General features: G+C 36.5%; 2 protein-coding genes and 1 pseudogene across 2 annotated transcripts; 2 read left to right on the top strand and 1 right to left on the bottom strand.

Annotated features, from left to right (window-relative positions):
* The first annotated feature begins 620 nt into the window (after positions 1-620).
* On the top strand, positions 621-2,920 carry LOC122610068 (flavonoid 3'-monooxygenase CYP75B137-like). Its single transcript, XM_043783049.1, has 2 exons — positions 621-1,635; positions 2,140-2,920. The coding sequence occupies exons 1-2, from the start codon at positions 697-699 to the stop codon at positions 2,773-2,775; spliced, it is 1,575 nt and encodes a 524-aa protein (XP_043638984.1). The 5' UTR covers positions 621-696; the 3' UTR covers positions 2,776-2,920.
* A 3,202-nt stretch (positions 2,921-6,122) lies between these two features.
* Positions 6,123-7,461, top strand: LOC122580263 (annotated as a pseudogene).
* Positions 7,462-12,670: 5,209 nt separating this feature from the next.
* On the bottom strand, positions 12,671-15,458 carry LOC122611045. The gene is made up of 3 exons (XM_043783997.1): positions 14,612-15,458; positions 13,415-13,479; positions 12,671-12,988 (listed from the first exon to the last, which is right to left on the bottom strand). Exons 1-3 carry the CDS (start codon positions 15,456-15,458, stop codon positions 12,671-12,673), a joined length of 1,230 nt encoding a protein of 409 aa, XP_043639932.1.
* Positions 15,459-16,838: the final 1,380 nt, after the last annotated feature.

Raw genomic sequence — 16,838 nt, 5'->3', positions numbered from 1 at the left:
CACTTTTGTATGCAGCCAATTAGCTGATAAATATTAAGTAGTTTCATTTTGTAGACATTTATCAAATATATTTTTTTTATTCCATTCATGTGAACATTTATTTTATTATATATAACTATTCGTTTTTCGTTATAATATTATCGTATGTCATTCACGAGAAGTTACGTAGAAAAAAAAATATACCAGTATAAGTGTAAATCATTGGTTTCACCTAGTTAGTAGTTATGGTTCTAAACAAATATCAGAAGGGCCCAAAGTAGACGGTTTATATGAGTTAGATTTAATGATTTATGATCTAAACTTTATAAATAGAGTATGTAGTGGTGGTGGGATAGATTTTAATTGGATAATGATTTTTTTAAGTGGTAGATTTTAATTGGATAATGATTTTTTAAAGTTAGTAATAACTTTATAAGTAAAGTTGAAAGGATATCTCTTTATTAAAATCAATAATTAACGTTGTTTAGCTTAATTATTATAATTATAGAAATCTCTATCCATATTAGTTTGTAGCATCTTGCTGTTAACAAAGGAAAGAGATCCTTGAGTTCACTACAAAACAAAAGGAAAATTAAGATATATGGTTGGTTGTCGATCATCTCAATTTCCTATCCTACATCTATTATCTGCTCAACAATATATAATAATAATAATAAAAAAATAATATTTTGCTTATACCGTGCGGCAGACACCACCATGAACATAGTAGTAGTGTGGGGCGACCGAACGATCCTCGTGGTGGCTGCTATACTAACAATATTATTATGGATATTCATAATAATTAGTAATAATAAGAAGAAGGCAGCACCACTGCCTCCTGGTCCACGGTGTTTGCCCCTTGTTGGAAACCTCCTATCTCTTGATCCGGAGCTCCATTCGTATTTCGCTACCCTTGCCAAAACCTATGGCCCGATTTCCAGGCTATGGCTGGGTAAAAAGCTGGGGGTTATCATAAGCTCTCCGGATCTGGCCCGAGAGGTGCTAAAACTCAAGGACACTACTTTCGCCAACCGGGATGTTCCGGTTGCCGGGGTGGAGGCCACATACGGTGGAAACGACATCGTTTGGTCACCCTACGGTGATCAGTGGAGGATGTTGAGGAAGGTATGCGTTCGTGAAATGCTTAGCAGCCAAACCCTGGATTCAGTTTACGCCCTCCGAAGGAAAGAGGTCAGGAATACCATAAGCTACTTGTATCATAATAATAATAATAATAATGGGGTGGCGGTCAACGTGGGGGAGCAGATGTTTTTGACGGTGTTGAATGTGATAACGGGGATGATGTGGGGTGGCGGTACGGAGGTGGAGAACAGGGAGAGGGTAGGGGCCGAATTTAAGCAAGTGGTGAATGAGATGACCGAATACTTGGGGATGCCCAATTTGTCTGACTTTTATCCACTCTTGGCACCCTTTGACTTGCAAGGGGTTAAAAAGAAGATGAAAGTATTGGCTAAAAGATTAGATGGGATTTTTGAGACCATGATTCATCAAAGGCATCATCATCAAACTACTACGTCTGAGGGCGATGACAACAACAACAACAAAGACTTTTTGCAATTTTTGTTGAATCTTCAAGATGAAGGCGGAGATTCCAAAACACCCTTCTCTATCAGTCATCTCAAAGCCTTGCTTATGGTAATTTCCTCTCTCCATCTTAATTTCCCTTATTATTATTATTATTATTATTATTATTATTATTATTATGGGTTTGCTAAATACAACCTTAGGGCTGTGTTTAAGGTACATAAATTGTTTGTACATTTACCATGAAAATCAGGAGACGGACTTTTAATATGGAAGGTATAAGTTTTTTTATACACGTGTATTTAGCATTTCCCATATTATTATTATTATTATTATTATTTTTATTTTTATTACTTACTTACTTACTTGGGGCTAATCATTGCAACAGTCTGTTATGAATTCTATGCATTTTTAATAAATAAATCTGAAAGGGCCAAAATTACTGTGATATACTCGTAATAAGTTAACCGTGTATATACTTAGACGACAATGGGTAACACGTACGGTTAAAAGTTGTTTATAATTAAGAAAGTAGATTAACAAATAGGAAAATGTAGAACGTTGATTAATTTAAGTAGCACGTACGGATGTACTTAATAAATTTGAAGCAAACAGGATATGGTGGTGGGAGGGACGGATACAACCTCAAATACAATCGAGTTTGCCTTGGCGGAGATGATGAACCAACCCGACATCCTCGTCAAGGCACAACACGAATTAGAGACGGTTGTTGGAAAAGACAACATAGTGGAAGAATCCCACATCAACAAGCTGCCTTACCTGTACGCCGTCATGAAAGAAGTTCTCCGTTTGCACCCGACGCTTCCCCTCTTGGTGCCGCATTGTCCCAGCGAGTCTTGTGTCATTGGGGGCTATACGGTTCCCAAAGGCGCCAGGGTGTTTGTCAATGTGTGGGCCATCCATAGAGATCCCCTCATTTGGGAAAACCCCTTGGAATTTCGCCCTGAACGGTTCATGGATCATGGCAAGCACTGGGATTACAGCGGCAATGACTTCACCTATTTTCCTTTTGGGTCGGGCCGAAGAATATGTGCAGGGACTCTAATGGCAGAACGGATGTTTATGTTTATGCTTGCGTCCCTTGTTCATTCCTTTGATTGGAAATTGGCAGCCGCCGGTGGTCATGAACGTCCCGATCTGTCTGAAAAGTTTGGTATCGTCTTAAAATTGAAAGTTGCTCTCATGGCAATCCCGACACCAAGGTTGTCAAGCTCCATACTGTATGAGTGACGGTGACGTACACATGCCGTTAGCAGCTATCTGTCTAGCTAGCACTGACGGGCTATCTAGCTACTACACATATTATATTTATTTCATGGATGGATTATATATCAAAACTATCTATGATTTTCATATAGAGTACTTTTTTTAAACATATGAACATATCTATGCGTACTACTTATGCTTGTCTTTTACAGGAAGTTGAAATAAATATCATGTCACCAATTAAATGTCTTAATTAATTAGCATTGCTTTCAACTCCAACCAATTAAACAACATTGATTGGTTACGTATAGCATAGCTAGCTCTTACATGGATTATTTACACGAATATTGTGTAATGAATTACGAACATTAAAATTCCGGTTATTGATATACTTAGACCAACAAAAAACTTACAAATGATAACTTATATGGTTGCTATATACACTCAAGTACATCCAATAACCGGAATGTGAAAGTTCATTACGTTAAACAAATATCTGGTTAGTTCATTACACAACATAAACATTCGTGTATAATTTATTAATTTCTAAGTATTAATACCATATTATATTTTTAATTAATATTGAAATTTTCGTAAATACACTCATCAAAAAATTAAAGTAGTCAACGCGTTTCACTTTCGGCAAGTCGTTACAAATTTTACGGATATATCTAATAAATATGAATTAGTTAAATATATCCATCAATCATTTTTTTTAGAACGACAAATTATATCATATCTCTTTCTGTTACTAAAGGAGATATACTAACAATATATATATATATATATATATATATAAAGGCTGTTAGGTAGCTAAGATTAGGTTTGGAACAATCACATGTTTTTTTTTTAATCCATAAAAATCAAGGGGGGCCATATGATTTAATTAAAGTTCAATAAATATTAAAAAAATTAGTATGTGAGGGGTTCAACACCTAAGTTTGGTGTCAGACAACCTTATATTCACTTTTCCATCTATACTCCTTATTAAAGATTATACACCCCCCTTAAAATGGAAAGTGTTACCAAAATGTCACATGCGAAATTACCAAAATGTCCTTAATAAACACCCCACCATGGAAGGGTTTTTATAAATTACCAAATTTGCCCTTAATGAATTAATTTACATCCTAAACCCTTATCTTGTTAATTTACATTCCAAGTCCTTATCTTATAAAATAGTTCTATTATCTTAACATCAACTTACACCACTCGACACCAATTGTCGATGTCATCACCACGCGTCACCAACCCCACTATACCGTCGTCGTCGTTACCGCCGTCGCATTGCGCGAGTACCATGCTCGTATATATAAAGAAGAGTTGTCCACCACTTAGCATGAGTGATAATGCTTTTTTATGTCATGCAGATGTGAGGTTCCACAAATAACTTTTTATTATTGTTTTGTAATATTTGTGTGTATATATATTATGTATTACTACTATATACTGGTTTCCGACGAAGTACAGTGGCTGTAGGACCAGATAAAAAGAACATCTTTGGTTACAAAAATTAATATATTTTTATTCATATGTTAAATTTTCACCTTATCTAATATAGTAAAAGTAAATTTTATCAACAGACCTGCGTTTACGCGAGATCTAAATCTAATATAAAAAGTAACATATCATCACTTGGTTGGTTTAAAGGGTGTGGTGTAAAGGGCATCGTCAACGGTGAGATGAGAGCTATTGGTGGTGGTGGTGAGTAGCATGTACTATTAATGTAAATTGGTAGTGTAGTTATTTTAATAGTTTAGAATAAATGTTATACATTAAATTATTCAAAATATGCTTTGTAGATTATGTGTTTTAGTTGTTAGGAGCCTCAATAATTTAGATAACTCCTTGTAACTTAAAAAGTGGAAAGATTGGAAGAGAATAAAATGTTTTATATAGTCTTATAAAACTTATATCTTAAATTAATAAAGGGCGTAGCATTTGTACTGCAGACAGTTCCCATCTTCCATCCTACAACCCTCACATTAAAAGGGGGGGGGTTATTTATTTAATCATGTGGAAAAGCGGAGAAGATGATGTGAGGAGAACTATGGTACTGCTGCAGTTTCCATCATTTCCCCATTAATAAATACACAATCTATACTCAGTAGCGGAGACAAGGGGGGCTGGGGGTGCCAAGCCTATCCCAATAGGCACAGATGCGACTGATTTTGTGTTGTCGGGTTGTAGATTTATAAGGTTTTATATAGTTTAACCCCTTCAATGAGTAAAAATATGATAAGAAAAATGGATCTATTGTGGGCAAATATGGTGGAAATCAGAATAATTAAAGGCGGGGGAAAGATGGGGAAGATGACTCTTTGAACACAGATAAAGGTAATTTTGGATTGGATAGTGGCTGGGTCAGGCGTCCAGTTAATTCATTAGCACATATTATATGCTTTTTTAATTTGATTTTTATTTTACATTCTTTCACTTTTCAAAAACTTTAATACAACTCTTTTATTTTTAAGTTTTCAATATATAATTAAAAATTATATTACAAGTTGTAGTTATAAATATGTTTAGTTGTTAAACATGTCAGGAAAATATTTTTCGTCTCGGCCCCCATCAATCGGAAATCTTGGCTCCGCTCCTATCTATACTGTAAACATTAACGTTAGCAATGGGGGTTCAAAAATATGAAAATACATATTTATTTTATTTACATCTAAATATGTGATAAAAGAATTTTTATTTTTACATATATAATTGTGAATTAGTTTTATGAGATGTAGTTCACATGCTAAAACGTGATATGGACGAAAGATACAAACAGTGGTATACAATAAAGACAATTTTTTATATTAACTCATGATTTTTATATTTGATAAATTAAGAAATTTATGTTATCATGTACGAGTAGATTGACACGATCCCCACTTGTTTAGTGATGAAAAATAAGTAGATAACTTAACTAAACTAATAGTAAAGTAATTATATTGAATTGAAAAATATAAAAATGAAAAACGAGTAGGGGGAAGAAACACAGAGTTCCTTGGCCCGATTGGGTTTTGAATCCCCTCCTTCAGCGGGTATGACTTGGTTTTTTGTTGGTTCAAGTTGTACTATGGGTGTTTTCGCTCTATGGTTTTGTTTCATTATTTTGTTACTTTATTTGGTGTTAGCCTCTTTCTCTTGTATTTGTATTTGAACTTCTTTGATCACTAACACCTTGTTAGTCGATCTTTTAGTAATAAAATTTTATGCGGTTCTAAAAAAAAAATCCATTATCTCTTCCTCGTCCGAAAGAACCAAAGCAGATTCTAAAGAAAAAAAAATGCAAAATAGACACGTGAACAAAAAATTGCCGACTAAATAGTCTATGAAGATAATAATACTGTTAAATTTCCATCATATCTGATAATAATAAGGAAACATGACATCATCAATGAAAGTAGTAACGAAACAAAACATGATGACGATCATGGACAACATCCCATCCACCCCCGACAAATTTAAGCCCTCCTCCTCTTTATATTATCTCCACCACCGTCTCCTCCTTCGAATCCCCAGATTTTCACTTTACACCCTCCTATTTCTCACTTTCATCTTTTTCTTTTTTTTTTTCTATTTCCTTCTAACCAAACCCCCAACCGCCGACATCTCTAATCCAACGGCTGGGATAACCTTATCAAATCCTCTGCCAAACCCCGTTCCCCTTCCTCTCACATCGTCCTTGTCATCGGCGCCGCCGGTTTCGTGGGCGCCCACGCATCTGTTGCCCTGAAACGCAGCGGCAACAGCGTTGTGGGTCTTGATAATTTGAACAGCTTTTACGATGTTTCCCTGAAGAAGTCCAGGAAGACTCAACTGCTAGATCGGAATGGTGTGTTTGTGGTTGAGGGGGACATAGACGACGCCGTTCTGTTAAGGAAGCTTTTCGGGATGGTTCGTTTTACGCACGTGCTTCATCTGGCGGCACAGGCGGGGGTTCGGTATGCAATGGTAAACCCCAGTTCGTATATAAAGTCCAATGTGGAGGGTTTTGTGAATCTGTTGGAAGTTGCCAAATCGGTCAACCCCCAGCCGGCCATGGTGTGGGCATCCTCTAGTTCCGTGTATGACCTTAATTCCAAAGCGCCCTTCTTCGAGAAAGACCGCACGGACAGCCCCGCTAGCCTCTATGCTGCTACCAAGAAAGCGGGTGAGGAAATCGCACATACTTACAATCATATTTATGGCTTATCCATTACCGAGTTAAGATTCTTTACTGTTTATGGACCCTGGGGCAGACCCGATATGGCCTAATTCTTTTTTACCAGAGACATATTGAAAAGAAGGCCTCTTTCCATATTTGAAGGCCCTGATCATGCCAATATTGCTAGGGATTTTACCTACATCGATGATATCGTCAAAGGTTGTTTGTCTGCTTTAGATACCGCCAAAAAGAGCACCGGGAGCGGTGGCAGGAAGAAGGTCGAGGCCCACTTTAGGATTATCAATTTGGGAATACGTCACCTGTTTCTATTAATAAGCTGGTTAGTCTATTGGAGAAGCTATTGAAAGTGAAAGCTAAGAAGAAGGTGGTTTTAATGCCGAGGAATGGTGACGTCCCATTCACTTAATGCCGAGGAATGATGCGAGTAATTTTTCTTTGGAATGCCACCTGTTTTGCATCTCGTTTTGTGTACTCTGGTGTTAGGAGTCCTCATTGTCATTACATCTGTGTTATTCCTTCTCTTTTCATGTTTTGCTGAGATGTGTCCGTGCAGTTACATGGTTGTTTTCACATGTTTAGATAGAACAAAAAATGATTGGATCATTGTTTTTGCTTGTGGATCACCAGCATGCTTTTTTTTTTTACTACTTTTCTCTTCGTCCTTTGACTTCTCGGTCTTCTTTGTGAGTAAATCTTGGTGGAAACACTCTGTTTATTAAAGGTGTGTTGTATCTTGTTGATCCTATAGGGTATCTTTGCGCCATCTTCTAGTTGATTGGGGGGCATTATTCTCCCTGGCCACCAGTTCTTGGAATTGAATGATTATGTCTGATCCCTTTGTCCTCCTTGCCTTGGTTACTGTGTTTTGGATCCAATTGAAATGTTACTAAGTATACAACTGCATAAGGCCTTTGCCTATAGCAGTCCTGGGTGTGCGTCCCAAGCAACAAGGACGCCAGACGCTATAAGCATGGACCGTCCTTGTGGTGCGTCCTTGATGAGGAGTCCCCCGGAAGAAGTTTGAAGACGCCAGAGAGGTGGGACCAAATGCAACAGAGAGAGGGAGAGAGAAAGAAAGAGAGAGTGGGAGAATCTAAAGAGGTGGGACCAAGTTCTGAAGAAGCTTGCCTTATAGGCAAGGGAATCTTGAGGGGAGTCCTGAGTGGTGTGATGTTGATGGAGCAGACAAGAAGCTGGAGGACTCTCTTCCTTATAAGCAAAGGCCTAAGTGATAGTTATTGTGTTCTGGATCCAATTGAAATGTTATGACTTACGAGTACAACTTTGTTTGTTAAATTTCAGAAATGGCTACTAATATGAACTTCTCTACAAATGGAACTTCTGCTTCTACCACCACCAACACTGTTGGTGCTTCTGTTTCTCAATCTGTAGGACATACTGTCTCTACAAGCATAGGACCTTTGGTAGGTACCCAAGCTGCCCAAACTATGGCCAATCACTGTGAAAAAGCAGAAAAATTTTCTGGTAACAACTTCAAGATGTGGCAACAAAAGATGTTGTTCTATTTAACCACTCTGAATCTTGCGAGATTCTTAACTGAAACAACACCTCAAATTCTCGAAGGTTCTACTGATGCTCAATCAGTAAGTGCTGTTGATGCTTGGAAGCATTCTGAATGCCGAAACTATGTGTTGAAAGGCCTTGTTGATTCACTGTATAATGTATATTGCAAAATAACGACTGCCAAAGAATTATGGGAGTCTTTGCAGAATAAATACAAAACCAAAGATGCCGGAACTAAAAAGTTCATAGTTGCAAGATTTTTAGATTTTAAAATGGTTGACTCTAAAACTGATATGGCACAGGTTGAAATGCAAATTATAATCAGTGAAATCTTATTAAAAGGGATGGTTCTTGGTGAAACATTTCAAGTTGCTTCCATAATCGAAAAGTTGCCCCCAGTTTGGTTGGATTTCAAAAATTACCTTAGACATAAACGAAAACAAATGACCGTTGAAGAACTCGTTGTTCGTCTTCGAATTGAAGAAGACAATATAGTTGCTCAAAATGGTGGTCATGTTGAAGGTCTTGCTAAGGCCAGCTTTGTTGAGTATGGTCAAAGTTCTAAGGGAAAAGGTAATTTCAAGGGCAAAGGGAAACGTCCTGATAAGAAAAACAAGGGAAAGAAGGTGGATTTGAGTCCTAAAAGTGGTGGTGTAAAGAAGAAGGTTAGTTTGTTCAAAGGAAAGTGCTACAATTGCGGTGAATCTGGTCACCGAGCTGATCAATGCAAGAATCCAAGGAAAGAGAGGGCAAACATGGTCGATGATGACATGCCTCTTGTTGCTATGATTTCTGAACTCACTACTAAGTTGGAAGAGGTCAATCTCACCACCCGATGGGATCAAAGGATAGTGGGTTGATACGGGTGTAACCCGTCATGTGTGTCCGAATAAAACAATTGTTTCATAACTTGAAAGAAGCATCTGACGAAGACAAGTTGGGAAATATCGCCACTGCCAACATCAAGAGTGAAGGCGATGTGATCCTCAAGTGGACTTCGGGGAGAGAGCTCAAGTTGACTAATGTGTTGTATGTTCCCGAATTGCGCAAGAGTCTTGTGTCGGGATGGTTACTCAACAAAAATGGGTTTCGTTTAGTGTTTGAAAGTGATAAGTTTGTGTTAACTAAACGCGGTTTGTATGTTGGTCAGGGCTATGCCCTTAATAACATGTTTAAGCTCAATGTAGTTCCTATCAAGAAAGTGAATGAAAATGCTCCCACTTCTGCTTATTTATTTGAGTCTTCTAATATTTGGCATAATCGTCATGTACATGTGAATTTTAATTCAATGCATCGTTTAATTAAGTTAAATTGTATACCATCTTTTAACATTGATTCTAATTCTAAATGTCCAACTTGTGTTGAAGCTAAACAAACCATGAAATCTTTCAAATCAATTGAACGAAACACCAAGCCACTTGATTTAATCCATACCGATGTATGTGATTTTAGATCAATTCCCACTCGTGGTGGTAACAAGTATTTCATCACATTTATAGATGTAACTACTCGATATTGCTATGTATACTTGCTAAAGAGCAAGGATGAAGCAATAAACAAATTTACAAAAATGAGGTTGAGAATCAACTCAACAAAAAATTTAAACGATTAAGGAGCGATAGAGGAGGTGAATACGTTTCTCCTTTTGCTGAAATTTATGCTCAAACTCTTAAAGAGATGATGAATGCTATGTTAATAAGCTCGGGTTTAGGCCATTTAAAGAGTTTGGTTCTTTCTTTCAACAATGCCATTTTGTTGTGGGGTATAAGGAGCTCTTTGCTCATGGATGATACCATTTTGAGCACAAATTTCAGCAAAAGGAGAAACGTATTCACCTCCTCTGTCGCTCCTTAATCATTTAATCTTTTTATTGAGTTGATTCTCAACCTCATTTTTGTACAAGACAAATTTGTTTATTGCTTCATCCTTGCTCTTTAGCAAGTATACATAACAATATCGAGTAGAATCATCTATAAATGTGATGAAATACTTGTTACCACCACGAGTGGGAATTGATATAAAATCACATACATCGGTATGGATTAAATCAAGTGGCTCGGTGTTTCGTTCAATTGATTTGAAAGATTTCTTGGTTTGTTTAGCTTCAACACAAGTCGGACATTTAGAATTAGAATCAATGTTAAAAGATGGTATACAATTTAACTTAATTAAACGACGCATTGAATTAAAATTCACATGTCCAAGACGATTATGTCAAATTCGCATTGAATTAAACGACACATATGTGATAGTTACTGCATTTTGGATTCAATTGAAATGTTACTGAGTATATGACTTCCTATATAACTTCTTTTTTTTTGTAATTGATGTGTGTGTGTGCATGTGTACGTGTGTGTCGGGGGGGGGGGGGAGCTTCAAAACTCAAGAAATTGTTGACAGATTATGCGTTCATCGTTGTCAATCATAATTACATGCGATAATTTTCAACAGAACTTACTCTTTTTTAATTATTAAAAGATTGTCAATTGCCAATGAATGTTAATCCAATTGGTCAGAGGCACTCCCGGTTTTACCCAAAGTCTTGAGTTCCTTAGGGATGACAAAGGCATGAGGTTTTCCCTCTGAATACTTATAACGGCTCATTGTCAACATCTCGTTTTCTAGAATACAAGCAAGGTTTCACCATTATACGGTGATGTTTATCCGATATTGTATATCGACTCAATGTTCGGAAAAAAAGAGATTGTCAATTTCTTATTATGTCAAGATTATCTTTTAACCATAGCAAACAACGATTCCATTTTGAGCCGAATAAAATTTGATCCTTTAGGGTAGAGGGAGCAGGGCTCAGTGTGAAGTTCAATGAATCAGTAACACCATCGCATACAAGTCGTTGAAGTTTGGGGAGAATGGGGGAGTTTTGAGCCGTAAGGTTTTTATCGAGTAAAAGTGACGTGACAAATTGGAAAAGATCACTAGTTCGGTGTTTCTTCCAGCCTTATAAAGATTTTGTTTGAGATATGAAAAATAATAATATTAAAAATAATTGTATTTTACGTATTAAAAGTTTATCCTCTTAATGTTAAGATAAAAGTATAATTATTTATGTGACCCTTAAGGTATAGGGGATTGTTGAATTTCTTTATAACCATTAATTGAATATTGCATAATTTTAATTTAATTATTTAGGGAAGTGATTTAGGCATAAATTTTAAATTGAGTGTAAAAGTTAAAAATAAAGATCACTTTAAATTGGGATGAAGAGGGTATTACATTGTATTATACGGATGACCGCGTGATGTGGCGGTGATGGAGATAGCGACGACGTTATGGCGACGGTGGCAGTGGCAGCGGCGATATCGGACGGTGGTGGTGAATGTTAGTTAATTGATGTAAGAGAGTTTAATATGGTTCTTTAAGGGTTGGAGGATATATGTTGTAATTTATATCATTAAAAGTGTTATAGGTTAATAGGTGAAGATTTTTAAAAGTGTACTATATATATAAAAGCATATATATATATATATATATATATATAATACATATTTTAATAAATTAATTGATTATCTTATAACAACATCATCTCTCATTTATTTAAGATCAAATCAACGGCTCAATGCCAATTTTAGTACTGATATCTTTTTGTGCGCTTGGTATAGTTTTGTTACCAAGTTTCACCCATTAACTCCATTTGTTTTGAATGGTAAAATGTATCTAACTTTGGTTATGATGATTTACTTTCATATTTTCTCGATTGACTCTAACAAAAGCTGCTTGGAACTTGGATATCTACAACTGATAAACGTTTATGATTAAGAATTGAAGATGTTTGAAATTGCGGTTTGAATGGATTATTCGGATTGTTGGGTTTGCAAAACACAAGTAATTAGAAAAAAGTGTTTGACTATAAAAGTGATTATCGATTACTAGCTCCCTTGGCAAGAACTTTGAACCTTTGATTGTAGTTAGGGGCAAGGGTGTAGTAGCAATTTTATGGCAAATTGGTAAGTTTTGGCAAAGTGGTAGCCAATCACAAAGAGCCACGTGTCCCTCACCAATTTTAGCCAAAAACTAGCCAAAACTTGTCAAAGTACATGCTATAGTTTTTTTTTTTTTTTTTTTGTCAATTCTTGCCAATTTGCCAATTGGAATTATTTTCAAAACAAACCTTACACTTTTGTTAAACTTAAAAAACACAATACAACTAAATAAAACATTACATTTATTTAAAACATAAAACACACAAATACTTAAAAATAAAACACAAGACTACTAAACATCGATATCTAGATCTCCCACGTGCTCCATAATATCACGAAGATCTCCCACGTGCGTCTCTTCGTTACGTAAGTTATAGAGAAAATTAGGGTCGGTAGCACAAAGATCGTTAGGAGGATCCATGATGTACACCGGTGATATCGCGTTGCTGTCGTCCTTGAGGATCATGTTATGTAAAAAAACACACGCATACATCGCGTTAGTGATCTTTTCTTTGTCCCTCATCCGTGTCGGTCGATCGATGATAGCCCACTTGTTCTTCAGAAGCCCGAATGCTCGCTCAACGTCTTTTTTCGCGGACTCTTGAAGTTTCTTCATTATTGATGTGTAAAAATCGAGTTTTAATTTTATAAAACAAGTAATACCTAATGACCGACTACTACACACTTATTGGCAGTGGACCCATTCGTATATAGTATAGATTCAATGGTAAGACCAGGTCGATCCACATAGAATAACAAGAGCAAGCGAGTTTTAAGTAGTTTAGAAAAGATTTTGGATTTTAAAGACTCCCGTCATATTGGATTTTTGAAAAGTTAGTTAAATGAAAAGAGTTAGCAATTCCGTAGAATTAATTGAAAAGAGAATTGTCTTTTATCAAGAAGAATTAAAAGATCATCCACTTTGACTTCATGACACAATTACTTAGGTTGCATTAAAGTTAAAACCAATTCAATTATGTTGATTTTATAACGAAGTTAAACAAAGAACTAACTAGTAGCTCTCCTAGCATATTACCCTATCCAACCCATTAACCAATCTTTCAATCCCTAAGATCTGGTGACCACCTTCCCTATCAAGACCTACACAATTGACGAATTTGTATTGTTATTGTAAAGAATCTTGTATATCGATTTTACCAAACTGTTAACACCTTGAATTCTATTATCCATAGTTGTTTATTATCTTGTTACCACAAGTTAACACCTATCAATTGTACCCAATCGACTAGAATAATGTACTCCTAAACTTAGATACCTCTAAATCATTCATACATTATCAACAAAGCAATAGATAAGAACACAAGATCTCAAAACATTAAGATCTCGACAAAACGTTTAACAATCAACTTGAATTCAAAAGATTATGCAACCATTATTCATTGTGTCACTCCATCTCAGTGGATGATTAAGTATTTAGCTAGACATAATCATAAATAAATCACAAATAGCAAAAGAAAGAGTAAACATCTTGTACCAAAGTGTGAAAGACAATGAAAAGCTAAAGAAATCGATGTTGGAAGGCCTTGAAACTCTTGAGCAACCCGTAGATCTTGATGGACATAAAAGCTACTGAATATTGCCTCAAATAACCCTAAAATCGACTGGAAGTGAAAGTATATCGAATAGGAGGGTTTTGGTCTTCTATTTATAGTGCAAAAGTAAAATGGTTTCTGCCGACTCAATTTGTGCACCGCATGGCCTTTTTGTGTGCCGCACAAAACCAAGTTTCCATAATTTAGGCACCCGATATGCGCTGCACAAACTTAAAATCCAGAATTGTCTTTGCCAGTTATGCGTCGCACAGAGTATCTGTGCGCCGCACAACACCTGTCCAGAATTGAACCAACTTTCTGTCCAAAATTTGCACTTTTTGTGAGCCGCACAAATCATCCATGCGCCGCACAAACCTTCAAACTTCACAAAAACTTGTATTTTTCATTCGGTCTTTGCACGAACTCATCCACGGACTATCCTTTTGCACCTTTTAACCTTCCAAATGTCATTTCTAACCATTGTACCTGTTCTAAGCCTGAAATCATTAACAATACCATCAATGCATCGAATATATATGTAATTTGCACATAATTAAGCTTAAAACGACTTAGAAACGAAATGGGAATGCACATATAAATGGACATATCAATGATCTTCTCCTTATGAGCGACCGGGTAAGCATACGCCTTTACAAAACAAGACCAAGGTGGGTAAATACCACCCCCTAGATAGTATCCTCTGTTGTAACGGCGCCCGTTTACGGTAAAGCCGTACTCGGGAGACTTTCCATTCACTTCGGGAATAAACAATGGCGATTGCTTCAAAACATTGATGTCATTGTTTGACCCTGAAACACCGAAATACGCATGTTGAAACCATAAATCATAGGAAGCAACGGCCTCAAGTATTATAGTCGGGCGTTCATGATCACCCTGGTGGTATTGCCCACGCAAAGTCCAGTGGGTACAGTCGATGCTACCAATCATGCCAGGAAAATGATCTCGGACTTCATGCGCCTCATATAAAAGCGCAACATCGTGGCTAGTCGGATAACGCAAATACTCTTCACCATAAAGATACTTTATGGCGATGCAAAAATTGTCTAGACACTCACGTGTTGTTCTAGTAGAGAACGACAACCCCTCATCATAGTTGTCGGCGAGGTTGTCGTACGCTAGTTGCCGTAGCGCGCACGTGCACTTTTGAATTGCCGAGAACCCTCTAATACCCGCCGCATTCGCCGAAGAGCAAAACCATGGAAATGATGCAGTGATATCTTCCACGATTTTCAAAAACAACCTCCTCGACATACGATATCTCGTACGGAAGACATCGTCCTCAAACATCGGCTCATCCACAAAGTACATGTTCATCAATCTTTCATGATCCGAGTGTCGATCTCTCCAAATATATCTTCGTGTGTGTGCAGCAGAAGATGCAGTGTCTTCTTCTAAGGCTGCAAGAGCAACAGAAGCCAAAAACTCAAAACCGCCAAAAGACGATGACGGCGACGACGACGACGAGAATTCAGGGATTATATACACGGGTAGTTTATCGTTAGACATTTTGCCTTACGAAATTTGATAGTTTGGTGTTTGATTGTGTGTGATAGTATAGTTGTTTGATAAATATGTAAATATGTGTATGTATATATAGAAGTTGGAAAAAGGAAAAAAATAATAAAAAAAAGTCACAGCACGCTCCCAATGTTCACTTTTGGGAAGAAAAAAAAAGGTCAACAAGGACGCTCCCAACGTTCACTTTCATCGGCCAAAACTAGCTGATGTAGCATGCCAAAAGTTGCCGATTAAACTTGCCGATACTTGCCGATTCACGTGCTATAGTATTGCCGATGTGCCAAATTAGCCGATGGTTTTTGCCGAGAGCTTTTACCGACTACAACCTTGTCCCTTATATGCAGGATTTCAAAAACCATTCCGAAGTAGCAACTAGGGTTACTATCACCTATACACGGTAGCTTATTACCATTTTGAATAATGATAATGGCACGTACGTAGGCTTTTGGACAAATGGTCGATAGCTTTTGCCTTTTGGACCATCGAGTTCATTATGTCCACTAAAGTTTGGCCATCACCCTTTTCATTCCAAATTTGAATCTTTAAGATCCATTATTTTTATTTTTCTTCATATTGTATTTTTTGATTTTGTTAAATGCATTATATAATTATACATTTATCATAAAATTTAAATGTATGTTTTTGAAATTCAATGGCTGCATTTAGTATTTTTCTATATTTTTTTAGAAGAATAATTGGTCTGAAAATCGGCCGACTGACGATACGAGTTTGCCATACTCGGTCTGAAAATCAGTTAGGATTTCAGACTCGGGTCAACTTGGTCAAGACTTGGTTGTATCAGTCAAGACTCGGTTGTATCAGATCGGGTTAACTAAAGTCAAACTTTTTTTTATTTCTTTTTTAAAAGATTTTATCAATTATGTTAGTGTGTCTATACAATTATGTTTAAGTTTGAAGTTTTATATATATTTTTAATTTTTTCTTACATATAATTTCAAAAACTATCATTTTGTACATAAAAAGCGTATTCATCGACTTGATTTTGATCTCATTGTTGAAAAATCTTGACTCCCCCCTCGCCGATCCGATCTTGATTCCCGAGTTTCGCAACTTTGTCCGTCGCCACATTATAGCTTTGCCACTGTATGTCATCAAAACACGCGATGGTTAAACTATCTTAATTCTTAAACACAATGATTATTTATTTCAATCATTATGAGCCCTCTTATTGTCTCTTACATAACCAATAGTCTGACTCTACCATCCGCCTATTATGGATATGATTGCCAATTTGCCATCAATAATCCAAAATACTCTATACTTGATTCAATATTATACAATAATAATTCTGTATATACGTCTATAGTTTATTGTATGGCAAGAGTACATTTACTCTTCTTTTATAGT

Source organism: Erigeron canadensis, chromosome 8 (genome assembly GCF_010389155.1).
Source record: "Erigeron canadensis isolate Cc75 chromosome 8, C_canadensis_v1, whole genome shotgun sequence".
NCBI classification, from domain to species: domain Eukaryota; kingdom Viridiplantae; phylum Streptophyta; class Magnoliopsida; order Asterales; family Asteraceae; genus Erigeron; species Erigeron canadensis.
This window is presented reverse-complemented; position numbering and strand designations above follow the sequence as displayed.

Coding starts and splice junctions, on each gene's coding strand:
- LOC122611045 (XM_043783997.1), bottom strand. CDS start 15,458: ATGTCTAACGATAAACTACCCGTGTATATAATCCCTGAATTCTCGTCG. Junction 13,480..14,611: donor AGGATACTATCTAGGGGGTG/GTATTTACCCAC, acceptor TCAATTGTGTAG/GTCTTGATAGGGAAGGTGGT. Junction 12,989..13,414: donor TGGTTAATGGGTTGGATAGG/GTAATATGCTAG, acceptor TCAATAATGAAG/AAACTTCAAGAGTCCGCGAA.
- LOC122610068 (XM_043783049.1), top strand. CDS start 697: ATGAACATAGTAGTAGTGTGGGGCGACCGAACGATCCTCGTGGTGGCT. Junction 1,636..2,139: donor ATCTCAAAGCCTTGCTTATG/GTAATTTCCTCT, acceptor TGAAGCAAACAG/GATATGGTGGTGGGAGGGAC.